Source organism: Maniola jurtina, chromosome 10 (assembly GCF_905333055.1).
Source record: "Maniola jurtina chromosome 10, ilManJurt1.1, whole genome shotgun sequence".
Lineage (NCBI taxonomy): Eukaryota > Metazoa > Arthropoda > Insecta > Lepidoptera > Nymphalidae > Maniola > Maniola jurtina.
In genome coordinates this window covers 681,358-697,644 of record NC_060038.1, presented here as the reverse complement: position 1 = coordinate 697,644, position 16,287 = coordinate 681,358, and the positions used below count along the sequence as shown (strand labels likewise).

General features: G+C 40.2%; 1 protein-coding gene across 1 annotated transcript; it reads right to left on the bottom strand.

Moving 5' to 3' along the window:
• Positions 1–7,764: 7,764 nt before the first annotated feature.
• Positions 7,765–14,613, bottom strand: LOC123868688 (pyruvate dehydrogenase E1 component subunit beta, mitochondrial). The gene is made up of 8 exons (XM_045911239.1): positions 14,194–14,613; positions 13,326–13,479; positions 12,574–12,760; positions 10,651–10,773; positions 10,338–10,439; positions 9,753–9,872; positions 9,192–9,372; positions 7,765–8,093 (listed from the first exon to the last, which is right to left on the bottom strand). Exons 1-8 carry the CDS (start codon positions 14,400–14,402, stop codon positions 8,069–8,071), a joined length of 1,101 nt encoding a protein of 366 aa, XP_045767195.1. The 5' UTR covers positions 14,403–14,613; the 3' UTR covers positions 7,765–8,068.
• Between the last annotated feature and the right edge of the window lie 1,674 nt (positions 14,614–16,287).

Genomic DNA, 16,287 nt, shown 5'->3' with positions numbered 1-16,287 from the left:
ACACCAACAGCAAATAAACGCATTTTCTCTCTTTCTTTCTCACTTACTATTTAATTCGGACGCAAGTGAATATTATACTGTACCTCAAAGTGTATCGTATGCATAACTCCCCCACAATAGTACCAAGTCTGCTCCTAAGCGTGTTGATCAATAGTTTATTTAACGTCCGCATATTGTTCCTAAATTTTCTATTACGTAACCTATTGTTATGCTGTCGGCAAGTACTTAGACTAGTGATCTCGATTGCAAAATCGAAAAAAATATCAATAGTTATGGCTAACGCTTACAGGCGGATTAGAGTTAAGAGCAGTATTTTTACCCGACTACGGCAAAGCCAAAAGGAAGGGTTATGATTTTAGCAGTCTATGTATGTAGGTATGTATGTTTGTATCCAGATTCTGTGTGTTCCACCGTAGTGCATAAATTACTAGGCCAATTTTGATGAATGAGGTGTCAGTTGATTCGTTTTAAAGGTCTAGGTGACATAGGCTATATTTTATACGAAAAAAATTGACCTAACGGATGTTACATCAAAAAAAGTCACCAAATGATGATGCAGTCTATGATGGAAGCGAGCTAACCTGGAAGGGGTATGGTAGTTTTTGCTTTGCTGGTAGGGTTGTAACTAGCCACGGCCGAAGCCTCCAACCAGACCACATTATAGACAATTTTGTAAGGATAAAGTCCCAAAGTTCCCCAGCCAATTGTTCACATATTTTTAACTAGTTAACAATTGACATTGATAAATACGCCGGAAACTCGTTTGCCAAATCGTGCCCGTTACCGCCAATAGTTGGCCCCCAAACTGCCTTTATCTTGCAGTAATTACTCATATGATGTTGTCTAATTGATGGCCATGCTCCGTGGTCCGTGGCCGTCGGAGGCGACTCTTGACCAACTTGCACAGGTAAATGAGCCGTAATAGCCTGGTGGTTACGTGTCGGCCTCTTATTCGGTCGGAGGTTTGATCTCGGGAACGCGCCCTTAACTTTTCGGAGTTATCAAATTCTTGCTTTAACGGTGACGAACGAACGAACATCGTGAAGGAACCTGCATGCCTGAGTGTTCTCCATAATGTTGTCAACGGTGCTATTTGCTGATGATAGTACTGTTATATTTGCAAACAAAAACATAAATGACCTTAAAAGTAATATCAACCATACTTTAGATATAATCATAAATTGGCTACATTGTAACAAACTTAAAATTAACTTAGATAAAACCAACCTCATGAGTTTTGCACTTAGAGAAAACAGGTCGTGTGCTTTGGATATAAATTATGAGGGCAAACCTATCAATGAAGTGAATGTAACGAAATTTTTAGGACTGAATATTAATTGTAAACTAAATTGGAAAGAGCATGTAACTCATATTTGCACTAAGCTGAACCAATTCTCCTTTGCACTTTATATGCTAGGTAAAACGGTTAATGTACCAGCACTATTGACGGTTTATCATGGATATGTTGCCTCACTATTGAGATATTGCATTATATTCTGGGGTAATTCTACTGAAAAAGAGGCTGCATTCAAAGCGCAAAAGAAATGTCTAAGGGCAATATTTAGATTAAAAATGACGGACAGTTGTGTACCCTATTTTAAGAAGTATAATATTTTGACTATGCCATGTATGTATATCTATGAGACTATCATTTTTATTAAACAAAACTTGGACTTGTATAAAAATCTCAAAAGTAAAAGACATGCGTATAAACTACAGCACCCCTCTTGTAGAACTGCTCATTTTTCTAAAAGTTTTTTCTCCACTGGGCCACTTTTGTATAATCACTTGCCCAGCTATATAATTGAGACCCGTGAACTTCCTTTATTTAAGAGAAAATTGAAAAAACTATTATTAGAAAAGACATATTACTCAATTAATGATTACCTCTCAGAAAAGTTATAACTGTATTTTAATTTTGGACATTTTGCTATTATTATTTAATTATTATTTTTATTTATTTATTTTTTGTGTGACAAAAATGTATCTTAATTTAATGTAACATATTGCATGCTTATAAGCAGAATTTGGCTGTACTTTTTTATCTTTGTAACATCTCCACTGTTTACCCAAATTCGCAATAAAGAAATTTGATTTGATTTGATTTGATTTGTGTGAAGTCTGCCAATCCTCACTTGGCCAGCGTGGTGGACTTTGGCCTAATCCTTCCATTCTGAGAGAAGATCCGTGCTTTGTCACACAGCAACCCCGCTAATCCGCTGCAGGTGAGCGCGCGTGACGTGCGGATGTGCGGCGCGTCCCCCCGCCTCATATCCCGATTGCCATCTCAACCTGTCGCGTACTATACCTACTCGTTTCGACGTCCTCCCAGGCGCAGTGGTTAGCTCTGTGGTCATATTAGTGGAAGGTCCCAGGTTCGATTCCCGGCGTTTGGAATTTCATAATTTCTAAATTTCTGCTTTGGTCTGGTGGGATGCTTCGGTCGTGGCTAGTTACCACCCTACCAACAAAGCCGCGCCGCCTAGCGATCTAGCGTTCCGGTATATGCCTGGTAGAGATCAAATGGGTATGGATTTAATGAAAACTGCCATACCCCTTCCAGGTTAGCCCGCTTCCATCTTAGACTGCCTCATCACTTACCACCAGGTGAGATTGCAGTTCAGGGCTAACTTGTATCTCAAAAAAAAAAATCGTAGGTTAGTAGGTATAGATGCTTGCGTAGTAATAGATTTTGGCCCAAAATCCTAAACATACTCGTAGGCCCGAGTATAATACTCCTCATACGGGCAGCATCGTGTACAGTTAGGGCTCCGCTAATGGCTCGTGACAGGCTGATGGATCACCGGCGCGCCCTCCCCGCATCTCTACCCCCGCACGCACCAGGAATTAGCTGCTTTCGAGAGATTGGTATGAGACGACCAAAAGGTATTTTTAGGATTCCGTACCCGAAGGGTATGTGGAAGAATCTGGGAACCCAGCGCATTATTATCCCAAGAGAACTCCTACCATTATAGGATTAATGGAAAGAGGTCACGACTCACGACCCTCAGTAATGAGAAATAACGACTGTAGAGAGAGAGACCCGAAGGGTGCCAACGGGACTCTATTGCTAAGCCTCCGCTGTCCGTCCGTCCGTCTGTCTGTTAGCGGGATGTATCTCGTGAACCGTAATTAAACGTAGAGAGTGGAAATAATAAAAATTTGGAAATAGCCGGCATGAAAAAAAAAAGTGTTTTTTTTTAGGTAAATTAAAATGGAGAGTATTATAAATTGGTACTTTAATATAATACCTACCTAATACAGAGCAAACAATACAAGGTCATGATATAAATAACCACGCCTTTATTAAAAGGTTGAAAACATTGAAACTGCAAATTGATAGCGCCGGGCTGATAACGATAATCGTGCCTTTCGAAATTCTTATCCGGTTCATATAAAAAAATAACTAATTCTGGGAAAGTCATGGTCTGATGAGTTAAATAAATAAACTTTATTGTCAGCCAAACGTCGCTAATCATTGCTCAGTGCAAGGCTGCACCTTCGCTGGGTTATTGCCCTGCACCCATCTGCAAAGCAGTGGGATATTTTTTGGATTGTACCACACATGGCACAGTTTATTCGGGCGCTTCTTTTGCTTGAGGTTTTTTGACTTTAATGCTCAAGTATTGGAGGCGCCGGGATAACCTAACCCGTAGGTATAACTGGTAATACTGTGTGACACAGCGTCAAAAATTAAAAGTATTTTCTTTCTTTCTTCTTTCTTTCGAAGTACCCCTCGTCATAGTCATCATCTTACCCATCGATGCAGGAAAACATCGTGACAAAACCTCCATGCCTGAGAGTTCTCCATAATGTTTCAAAGGTGTGTGAAGCAAAGAGTATAATAATACAGGGAAGTGAAGTTTGTGAGCGCCAGCATGACTGCACTATGAGAGAATTTGGAAGTTTAAGCCATCACAAGATATTAAACAATTATTTCCAAGAGAAATATTATAATAAATGAAAGTGGCCAGCCATTCTAACGTCAGGATGGCTGGACCAAGTCGGTTTTTTTAACGGCACTTAGCCAGTGTGGCATTATAGAGACCCTTTCTTAGTAGGTAGAGGGTCATTGATGGATTGATCTTGATGATGTTAATTGAGAATTACGTTAAAACAAATCGTATCCACGAAGTTATTCAGCTATAGATAAGTCTTTCTATATCCGTGCAAAAAATCACGTCGATCGGTTACTCTGTTGCGACTTGATTGAATAATAAACCGACAAACTCTCGCATTTATCATATAGATAGTGTTTAGTGCTACCCCGTAGGTAGGTAGTAGGTACCTTCCATTCGAAGGTACTTAGGTGGAGTAATAAATCCGTCAATGTATTATCATAAACCCCCGTTTTACACGCCCACGATCCTGAGTGAAAGGAATTGAATGCTCCCCTATTGACTTTAAAGCCAGTTTAAACCGAGGGTTAATTTAATGGAGTTAACCGACACATTATACGGTTTCGTGGTTTGGATTAGAATGACAAATGATTTAATTAATATTTTATATCCTGTCCGGAACGAGGAAATTCGCAGAAGATCAAAAGCGACCGACATAGCTCAAAAGATTAGCAAGCTGAAGTGGCAATGGGCAGGTCATGTCTGTCGCAGAACCGTTCACCGACGTGTTCTGGAGTGGAGACCGCGTACCGGTAAGCGCAGTGTGTGACGACCTCCAGCCGCTAGACCGATGGCCTGAAGAAGGTGGCGGGAAGCGGGTGGATGAGGAAGGCGCGCTCCTTGAAAAGCCTATGCCCAACTGTGGACGCATACAGGGCTGATGGAATCGAAAACATATTACTTGAAGTTGAATACAAAAGTCTGGATTTCGAGGAGGATATTCGGCCGTGGCTACATCTAAGATGTACAATCATCATCAACCCATAGTCTCACTACCTACTGAGAATGGATCTCCTCTTAAAATGAAGAAGGGGTTGGTCATCTTCTTGTAAACTAAGTATATCTAGGTATAACCTGCTGGGTTGGGTATAGACGGTACAAAAAGCGTTAAACGAATTTACCAGTCAGTATTAATTGTCAGTACAGACAAAATAGCCTACTAATGTGTATAATTCGCATGTAAGTATGGTTTCGCATAATTTTAAAAGCATTAAGTTTATATGTTTATGTTTCTATGGGTTCCTATTTGTATAAGTATCTATTTTGCATTTTTTACAACCTACACTTCCATTGAAAGGATTTTCAGAAATTCAGTCATCTTTGGAGTAGAGCCTACTCACTAGCACGCTAGCACGTCTTGCTGATTATTTTTAAATTCCATCAAAAATATTAAGAGAGCTGAAACAGTGATCCATCAAAAACAAAAAGTGCGCTGTTCGGAACTCGAGACGCGTCGGCTAACATTAGTAAGTGCCAAAACTTCTGCCAACAGTTTAGCGCGCGATTAAAGTTGAGTAGGGAGTTGGGTGAGTAGAGATTTTTTTCATAGAGATGCATTGTGATCAAGAAAATTAGTCAATAAAGCCCTTTTCCCCCAAATTTGATGTACCTGAAGCTTGCGTACGAGTGGATGTAGGTATAGTTTGACCATGGTCGATTTTAATTTCGAAATTTCGCATAGCTTCACTTCACACTGGGAAAGTTTCACTCTTGTCGTTTTCGTATGGCGAGGTGGGGTAGGTATCCCGAGTACTACTACTACGGTTTCATAATATCACGATTTCGGAGAGGACAAGATCGTAAAGTTACTGAGCATTCTCTCTGAAAATAGGTTGTCCGCAATTTCACCTGTTAACTGATCAATCTAAGATGGAAGCGGGCTAATTTGGGAGGATTATGGCAGTTTTTAGTAAACCCATACCCATTCGGTTTCTACGTGGCATCGTACCGAAACGCTGAATCGCTTGGCAGCACGGCCTTCCGCCAGACCACATCCATTTAGAAACTATACCTAAATTCTCGAATTGCTCCTGTCAGGAATGGAACCCGGGGGCACAGCGCTCGTTACTGCGCCAGGGAGGTTGAATAAAGAAATAAAGGTGTTTATTTAACGAATTCCCATCGTCGTGGAACATTTTGATTAAAATAAGCGCAGAAAGCGCACGTGTTCCATTTCGTTTCTCTCGAAATCTGTCCGTCCGTGTCGTCCGCGTGATGGATCACCGTATTACGGAAAATACACCAGAATTATGTTTTTATTTCTATATCCCCAAGATTGACGTTTTCGTTACGAGGCTTTCAAATTTATGTATATTTTTTTTTGCTGTAATGTCAACGGAATTTTGGAAATTGAGATGTTTTGTGTGTGCTATATAATTATTGCCATCTTTTAAAAGTTGCTTCAAATTGTAAATAATAGGTAGATTGATGTAGGTGGACCGATGACCTTACAAAGGTGGCGGGAAGTGGATAGATGAGGAAGGTTATGACGACCTCCCTGGTGCAGTGGTAAACGCTGTGGTTTTATTAGAGGAAGGCCCCGGGGTTCGATATCTGACAGGGATTTGGAATTTTATAGTTTCTAAATCTCTGGTCTGGTCTGGTGAGGCTTCTACCGGCAAACCACCTTTTGTTTGCTTTTCCTGCATGTTTGGTAGTTGGAGCATGTGGGGTGGTGCATAGCGCATGCTGCACGTTGCCCCATATAGCTTGTCTGTTTTGGTGGAATAGCGAATTAAGAGTTATAGAATATGCTCTACCTACACTCACGTTCCTAACTTTTGTCGACAGTCTGGAGATGGCTGAATTTCGTAGACCGATATCCATACGTTCAGTATTTTAACCCCGTATAACAATGCCTTGATAACAGATTCCTCGCCAATATTGAGACCATAGTATGTAATCGCTCTCACGTTAATCTCGGATCCTGGCAGAATTCTCAACAGTTAGGTAAGTAGGTAGTATTTGCGAGACAATGGCTGAATGGCCCCCGCGTCCCGTCTCGCGATCCATCATTCTGTCAGCGGCCGTCCCCCAGCGCGGACGTCTCCCGCACAATGTATTTGCTTAAAATCCCTCGTCCCTGGTCATTGTGTGCTCGAGCATTGTTAGCTTCCGATTTTTCGCCGCTTTTTGCTATATCGATTTCGGAGATTCGAGGAGTTTGCATTGTGTAGCAAATTCTTATTTTTGGGAAAAATTTTGGTGTCCAAGTTCGAAAATATCGTATCATATGAAAGGGCTTTACCTGTGCATTCTAAAACAGATTTTTATTTATTTTCACGCATAATAGTTTTTGATTTGTCGTGCAAAATGTCGAAAAAAATACCCGAGTACGGAACCCTCGGTGCGCGAGTCTGATTCGCACTTGCCGGTTTTTTTTTGCAATATTAAATTTTTATTTTTATTGCAGATGCATATACTCTAAACTTAGTTCAGGGAAAAATTTCAGAATCGACACTATTGTTAAAGAAAACAAGGGACTTCGTCTGTGTCGGTGTTAGCTGGTGGGCGTGCTCTGCCTTTTTGGAGTGTTTTTTTTTGTTAAAACTGACTGGAAAGCGCTCTAAGGGGGTGCCGTGCGTATGTCGGCGAGCGCTGGAATAGAAGGGGTCCATACTTGTATAGTTTAACTAACTTGTTACAAATAACTACAAACTTAACATTGGCTAATCTTTGTAAAGCCAGACGAGAGAGAAAAAAGAAAACAAGTAAAAATAAATAATAGATTTATTTAAACATATTTTATTCATCTCCATACCTGACAGCCTAGTATAAAACAAATAAATATAAATGATAGATTTAATTAATCATTTTTCCATCTCTATATGTGACAGCCGAGTGTAAAACAAGTAAATAAAAATAAAAATAATAGATTTATTTAAACATTTATCCATCTCCATACCTGACAGTCGAGTATAAAACAAGTAAATATAAATACCTAATAGATTTATTAAAACATTTTCCCATCTCAATACCTGACAGCCTAGTATAAAACAAATAAATAATATAAATATTAGATTTATTTAAACATTTATCCATCTCCATGCCTGACAGCCCAGTATAAAGTGATTGACGCGACGTTTACTTTCGTATACCTTATAAATACAATAACAATAAATATTTACAGTTAGATTTGACTCAATGTATACTTTCTAGAGATTCCTATTTCACTGACCCATTGATGTCGCGATTCTAAAACAAGGAAAAAAAAATTAATATTTAAACTATCGTGACTAATTTTCATTTTAAGTATAGAATGTAACGGCTATAATCACGTTTTTTTATAACAATATTAGCCATGCTGATGATGTCTAATACTCCCTTTCCCCCCTCCAATTAAGCGTAAAGCTTGTGCCAGGAGTGGGTAGGACAATAGTGCAACGGGGGCGGGGTTTGAACTGGCGACCTTTCGGAATTTAGTCCGCTCTTCAACCGTTGAGCTATCGAGGCTACAAATCGTCATACTTTAGTCGATGTAAGCCTGACTAGTTTCGAGCCCACCCGGGATCCGAGACTCGGCTCATCAAAATAAGAGTGAACAGGCATCTTCTAGGCAAAACGCATCCCATCTTAGGCCACATCATCACTTTCTATCAGGTGTGATTGTGGTCAAGTGCTTGCCTATAGTGAATAAAAAACAGTGTGAATGTGCAGAATGATACGATGACTGCCAGCCACACAATTCGCGATATTACGAATTATTTGCGGAATCCTGGTAGTAGAGCTACCTTTGTGCTAGGTCGACATCATTATTCATAGGGAGGGATTGTTGTTTGCGCGTTCCTCTGAGTGTCCCGAGCAGAATGCGCAGTAGACGCACCCAAGGGACATAGCCCCAAGAGCGGGGGGTGTGGCTGGGTTGGGTGGTTGGTGATGAGTGTTTCATCACCCATTCCTATGGCTACCCCACCGGTTTCTCACCTGTCCAGTGTGGTGACGGGCGAGGCAGATGTTGAGGATGGGGAACGTGGACAGGGAATTGCCCTCGCTGTGAACCCCAGCCCTCGTGAGGGCCTGTGGATGATGGACACGGGACGGTCTGTCGTTCACATCGGGGTCCGCAGGTTGGTGAGCTTGCATCTAACGGTATTTGGGGGCACGTAGTGTCTCAGTGGTGAGTCTGCTGAGGCGGACATCCGCTGGCTGAGTAACGCGGTGGGATGGAACTTCGTGAGGTTTTTAGTCGGTAGGAGTCCGACATAACCACTGTGCTCCCCCGTGGCCGGTGGTATCCATGACGGATTTTCCTCACGATAAAAAAAAAATGTCGAGATCATACAAGTGACTCACTTGTTGCCTATAACGGCTGTGGCGGCTGCCACCACATCGGGCGGGCGTGGAATGGCGAACGCCTCCAGTGAGCGAGTGTAAGGCATGGGCACATCCGCCCCCGTCACTCGCCACACCGGCGCGTCCAGTTCGAAGAACACGGGCGACTCCATCACTCGCGCGCAGATCTCCGCTCCAATGCCTAGAAAAAAAACCGGTCAAGTGCGGGTAGGACTCCCATACGAAGGGTTTCGTACCATCGTACAAAATATTTTAAGATTTTTATATGCAATACTGCAAAATAATGACAACAGGCGCCATCTATATGTGATTTAGTAAATATCATATATACTTTACTAGTACTTTAGTAGTAAAGCACATTTTTTTTCTTTACTTGTGTTATAAGACCTACCTATCTACCAAATTTCATGTTTCTAGGCCAACGGGAAGTACACTATAGGTTTTCTTGACAGACATGACAGACAGACAGATAGATAGACAGACAGACAGACAACTAAGTGATCCTATAAGGGTTCCGTTTTTCCTTTTAAGGTACGGAACCCTGGGATGATGTGGACTTACCGGATTGAGGCCAGCCCTGCTCCACAGTGATGAGATGGTGAGTCTTGGCAATGGACTGAGCAATGGTTTCAAAGTCCAGCGGCCTTATCGATCGTAGGTTAATGACTTCGCATTCAATTCCTGAAACAAAGGTGAAGCTGAATGAAGGGACGATAAAGCAAGCTTTCTGGTAAAGAACTTGATACCCTTGGGTGTTCCAGTTTTAGTCAGGTATGGAATCTGGAAACAGCATTATTATCCCATGAAACCCACTACCAGGATGATTAACTAGCTGATGCCCGGAACTTCGTCCGCGTAGATTTAGATTTTTAAAAATCCCGTGGGAACTCTTTGATTTTCCGGGGTAAAAAGTAGCCTATGTCACCTCCAGGTCTTTAACTATATCCGTGCAATCGCATATATAATATGGGGGTATGTATGGAAAGGGGTTACAATCCTAACCATGAGGAACACAACGGAGAATGTAGGGGTTTTTATTCGCTTACCAGCTAGCCCTTGATTGTGATTTAACCTGGTGGTATTGATATTGGAGCTATTGAGGCTCTTAGAATTGGTATGGCAGAATAACTTGGTAATATAGCATACCGTTCCCAGCGAGTTCGTTGGCAGCTTGCAGGGCGGTGTCGGTGGCTTTGCCGGCGCAGACTAATGTGATGTGGTTGCCCGGCCTTTCGATTTTAGCTTTACCTGAAAAAAAAGCAATAAGCAATGGAGTCTGCTGACTGACGAGTTTGGTCGATTAAATAGAAAAAAAATTCTAGCAAGCAGACAGACTTTTAGACTACAGTCAAAAGCTAGCAGACAGACAGACAGACAGGCAAACAAACAGACAGACCAACTCACTTTCCCATTTACAATATTAGCATGGATTGCCACCACAAATCAAAAATAAAATTACCTATAGGCAGTACAAAATCTGAGGACAAAGCCTCATCAGACATGGGGAATGGCACACCATAGAGAAGCTCGTCCTCTAGGAAAACTACCGGGTCTTTGTCCCGGATTGCAGCCTTCAATAGACCTGGAAAAATAAAACATTATTTTTGACTATTTTTATACTAGTTTGTGATTTTTTAGCGTCTGTTCCTTCACAAGAGCTTGCTCTGAAGAACGGTCTCCTGGATGAGAGGCTACCGTATTAGTACAGGTCGGTACCAGTACTCGAGCGTGACGGAGTCCGGCTCTATTGGGACCGGTCCATCATCACGGTCAGGCATATCAGCCCTATTGTAGCGAATAAGCCTGATATCGTGGTGGTGGACGGGGCACAGTCGAGGGTGTTTTTGGTGGACATCACTATTCCATATGACGAGAACCTCGTGAGAGCTGAAGAGAAAAAACGCAAGTATCTCGATCTGGGTTACGAGGTTTCAGACATGTGGCTTAGGAGTCCACTGAAATCATCCCAATCGTAATATCTGCGAATGGGTCTTTAATATGTATCTATTTTGTAACCGGGCGTGATAAAAGTAATCACACTAATATTATAAAGGCGAAAGTTTGTATGTGTGCGTGTTTGTGTGTGTGTGTGTGTATGTTTGTTACTCCTTCACGCAAAAACTACTAGACGGATTTGGCTGAAATTTGGAATGGAGATAGATAATATCCTAGATTAGCACATAGGCTACTTTTTATCCCGGAAAATCAAAGAGTTCCCACGGGATTTCAAAAACCTAAATCCACGCGGGCGAAGTCGCGGGCATCGGCTAGTCTAGGATAATAATAATAAAAAATCTCAGTTATTATTCAGAACCTTGAGTCACGCGAGCGAAGCCGCGGCTAGTACAAAGTAAAGGTAAAAACTGTAGACTAACTACTACTAGAACTGGATAATTCTAAGATAACCTATTGTATTTAAATAAGGGCTGATTAAATTAAAAAAAAAAAAAATGATGGATGGATTGCGTGTACCGCGGCACGCGTGGAATTCGTTTTTAAAGTACCTTGCTGTGGGAATTCTGTTTTTCTTTTAAATTGGATTAAAAAAGTAGGTGATCTCATTCTCCAGCTTTTTAACCATATCCATGCAAAAAATCACGTCAATATATTGCTCCATTGCGATGTGATTGAAGAACAAACCAACAAACAAACACACTTTCGCATTTATAACATTAGTAACTAAATATTCCGAACCAGTGGTAGATGCTTTTGACGATTCAAAAGAACTTGTAAAAGTCTAATTGAATAAAAATATTTTGAATTTATTCTTTTATTTGGGACCATATCGCAAACACAGTAGACAGAACCAAACACAGAAACATACAGAAAGAATAACACAAATTCTTTGTCCTAAAATACAGCTGTCCATGCATTTCAAACGAGGAAACCACCACCATTACGTAGTTGTATTAGTCGTGTATAATATTGGTGGCAATCTTCTGAGCTGAATCGCAAGAAATCTATACTAATATTATAAAGAGGAAACCTTTGTATTTTTGTATGTTTGTATTGAATAGGCTCAAAAACTACTGGACCGATTTCAAAATTTCTTTTATCATTACTTAGAGGGATTCTTCCGAATCCGTATAGGCTATATTTTATCCCGGAAAATATATAGGATTTTTCGTGGTAGTGTCCACCCGTGCGAAGCCGGGGCGGGTCGCTAGTTACAAATAATCTAAAAAAATAAAAAATAGCAATGTGATCTAAAAAACCGAATGTGTGTCTGTGGCGCAAAACTGTCCCAAAAAGGATCGAATAGTGATTTATCATAGCAGCTAGCACAAAGTACCAAGATCTCTGCCTGGATGAAGATGAAATTGTACAAAGAAGGATTCATTTTTTACCCTTTTAGAACTTTAAAAAATAAAGTTGTTCAAACCCTTAGCATCTTCAGAAGAGTAGGGCATGATGACCTTCAACCCGGGGCAGTGGCTGAACCAGGCACCAAAGCACTGTGAGTGTTGTGCTGCCACACCAGACGCTGCACCATTGGGACCTCGGAATACAATGGGCACCGGAATGGCACCCGCTGACATGTAGAATGTCTTTGCTGCTGAATTTATTATCTGGAATTATAAGTATATACTTAACCCATAATAATATTAAAAATTAGTGTGTCTGTCTGTCTGCCTTTTTATGGTGCATCTATTTAACTGGTTTTGACTATTGGTATTGGACATTTGGTACAAAAATAGCTTGCATCAAAGATACAGAAGACTATATAAGAAGTACTAAGGGTATCGACTAAGTCTCACAAATTAGTTGATACTAGAGCTAATTTCTTAAACTGGACCCTTTCAAGTAAAGATTTTTATATAAACCTGTGAGGATGATACTGCCATTGGCACAATTAAAATACCATAAGCCTACGTTGTCGTATTAGTTTACAAATTGCAAAAAAACAAATTAAATTTGAATTTCGCGGGCACTTTGACTTTGGATAGACTTCAGATACTGTTAAAAGGAGACAGCTTTATATCAATGGTATAAATCTGTCTCATTTTAACTGAAGCTTAAGTCAAAGTCAAAGTACACTCTATAGATCTCAGCCAAAGAGGCGACCCATTCTCAGTTGTAGGTGACTATGGGTTGCAATGATGATGACTTAAATATCAAACATAAAGAACTTACATGGTCAATGGCCTGCATAGAGAAGTTGAAGGTCATGAACTCGCAAATAGGCTTGAGTCCAGCAAACGCAGCCCCCACCGCTATACCCGCAAAGCCTATCTCCGTTATAGGTGTGTCTATGACTCTTTTGTCTCCATACTTTTTCCATAGACCTCTGAAATATTTTAAATATTTTACATTAATTTTTAATTGACATATTAATTATTATTTTTTGGTTGCCTCTTATCAAGATGCTGATTATTTCTGCTAGTTTTAAAGAAATCTTTACTTTTTATTTTATTTTATTTGAAAGGAGAACTTACTACTAATTACAAGAAGTAGGAAACTAAATACTGAAGGAAAGTATAGCTTTCACTAAAATAATTTGGCAGGTCTGTTCAGATCTTAGAGCTTACTTTGCTGACTCTACATAAATTCAAAGAAGACAGATTTATAGTAGAAACATAAGTTTATCAAAGTCAAAGTACTCTCTTAGTCTTAAAGTAGGGCACTTTATTCTCAACGTTAAGTAGGTTACAAAGATAGTAAGTAAGTACTTTAGATGGTAAATTTTCAAGTTTTCACTAAATACTCTTATATATTTTGTGTTGTTTCAGCTTTAGGAAGCATGGCGAGTTTATTCAGTGCATATTTTGAATGAACTAATTTTGAAAAAATGTGGATTGGCGCGATTCTTGAACTTGAAGAAGTGACAACTGACAACAACAATGATTATTACTATTATATAACACTTTTAAACGACTTTACATTATTTTTGAATTCTATTCCACATAACCTTGATATGTTATATGACTACTGAGACGCGCGGTATTTACTTTCTCCAACGAAACTTAGATTTAACAAGTGATAAGAGGTTATTTTTAATCACCTGGTAACTTTGTAGGCGCCGTCATACTGAGCCACTTCTTCACCTAAAACGAACACTTTATCATCCTTTTCCATCTCCTCATCGATTGCCTGGTTCAAGGCATCACGCACAGTCACAGGCTTCGACGCTAAAGCCTTCGAGGTAGAAAAAGAACGACGGGATAGTCTCCCAAGGAGTCCGAGTAACACCGGTGGTGATTTTAAAGCCATTTGCACGAGAACACTGTTTTATTACACTTAATAACTACACTTCACCCTCGTAGAAGCTTATTTCAAGCCTTTTTGATGAGGTGTTCGGTTAATTTTGAGAAGGATGAAGTTAAAATATTTTTACAGTGGGACCGTAGACGGAATAATAATAGATCTATTACTCTGTCTACGAGTGGGACGAAAGGGAGATGAAGGATGAATGGAGGTCGCAATTTGACAGATTGACAGACAGCAGTGAAGAAAAAAATGCGATCTTGGTGACGTTTGGCATTGACTTTCAGCGATTACGTTCAAAAATTGTCAAACCTTCTAAAAATCTTTTAGAAATTTAAAAATTATGCGTTGTTTGCTTGATATTTGGTTAATTTAACTTGCTCATTTTAAAATACAAACCTCTCACTAAAATTCACTATATAAAATTATTTATTATTAGTGCCATCTATGTAGAGTTATAAATAACATAAATGTTCAAGATTGAAATATTGCTACATAGATGGCGCTAATAGTATTAAAATTCAATTTTTAACCCCCGACCCAAAAAGAGGGGTGTTATAAGTTTAACGTGTGTATCTGTGTGTCTGTGTATCTGTGTATCTGTGTATCTGTCTGTGGCATCGTAGCGCCTAAACGAATGAACCGATTTTAATTTAGTTTTTTTTGTTTGAAAGGTGGCTTGATCGAGAGTGTTCTTAGCTATAATCTAAAAAAATTGGTTCAGCCGTTTAAGAGTTATCAGCTCTTTTCTAGTTTTCTTGTAGAAAAGAAGGTTAGATAACCGTTAGGTTCATAATATTATGTCAATAGACAAATGTCAAGCTGTCAAGATGGACGTTGCCTAAATACATAATTATTTATTTGAAAATGATGTTTTGGAAAACTCAAATAGGTACTTTGGATCGTCGGGGGTGTTATAAATTTTTAATTTACACTTGTATTAAGATTGTCCGTTCTAATAATATTCTTGATCCAGATTCCAAAGAGCGAGTTGGGAGTCGAAGTCGCACACGAAGGGTTTCGTATCATTTAATAAGATAGAACACTACGTACTTTTGATTTTTTTATAATTTAGTGCGACCATTTTAAAATTTTTAGGTATTTTGTTATCTAAGCGGCAATAGAAATAGGTAGGTTAAAATTTCATCTCTCTACCTATTACGGTTCTCGAGATACAGCCCACTGACAGACAGACGGACTGACAACGGATTGTCTTTTTTTTATCGTAAGGAAAATCCGTCATGGATGGGTACCACCGGCCACAGGGAAGCACAGTGGTTATGTCGAACTCCTACCGACTAAAAACGTCACGAAGTTTTATCCCACCGCTGACGACGGAGCACAAGGGACCGCAACACCCGTTACTCCGCCAGCGGATGTCCGCCTCAGCAGACCCACCACTGGGACACTACGTGCCCTCAAGCACCGTTAGAGGCATGCCGGAATCACAGCACGCCAACCAACCCAAGGACCACGCCGCGAACGACGGACCGCCCCGTGTCTATCATCCACAGGTCCTCCCTGAAAACGAATAGCCTACTGGAACTAAAACTTCCACCTCCTATTCGAGGGCTCGAGGCATACTTGTGGGTTTGTTCCGGGACCTCTGACTTTTTGGTTTAAAGTCGATGGAAAACATCGTGAGGAAATCTGCATGCCTGAGGGTTATCCAAATCTACTCAAAGATGTGTGAAGTCTGCCAATCCTTACTTGGCCAGCTTGATGGAATATAGCCTAAGCCCTTGTCTTCTGAGAGGAGGAGGATAGGTTTATGATGAATGTACATATGACTATCTCATCAAAGAAAGCAAAGATCTCATCTCGCAGTAACCTTGACCCACTTCCACTTAAGACGTTACATCTGTAATAATGTTTTATTGACCCTCAAAAT

Bases quoted from the DNA above. Each gene is read 5' to 3' on its own strand.
- LOC123868688 (XM_045911239.1), bottom strand. From the start codon at position 14,402: ATGGCTTTAAAATCACCACCGGTGTTACTCGGACTCCTTGGGAGACTA. The intron at 9,373-9,752 runs GTAAGTCCACAT...TTTTTTTTCTAG, and splicing joins GCAGGGCTGGCCTCAATCCG to GCATTGGAGCGGAGATCTGC. The intron at 8,094-9,191 runs GTGAGTCACTTG...TCCTTGTTTTAG, and splicing joins ACAGCCGTTATAGGCAACAA to AATCGCGACATCAATGGGTC.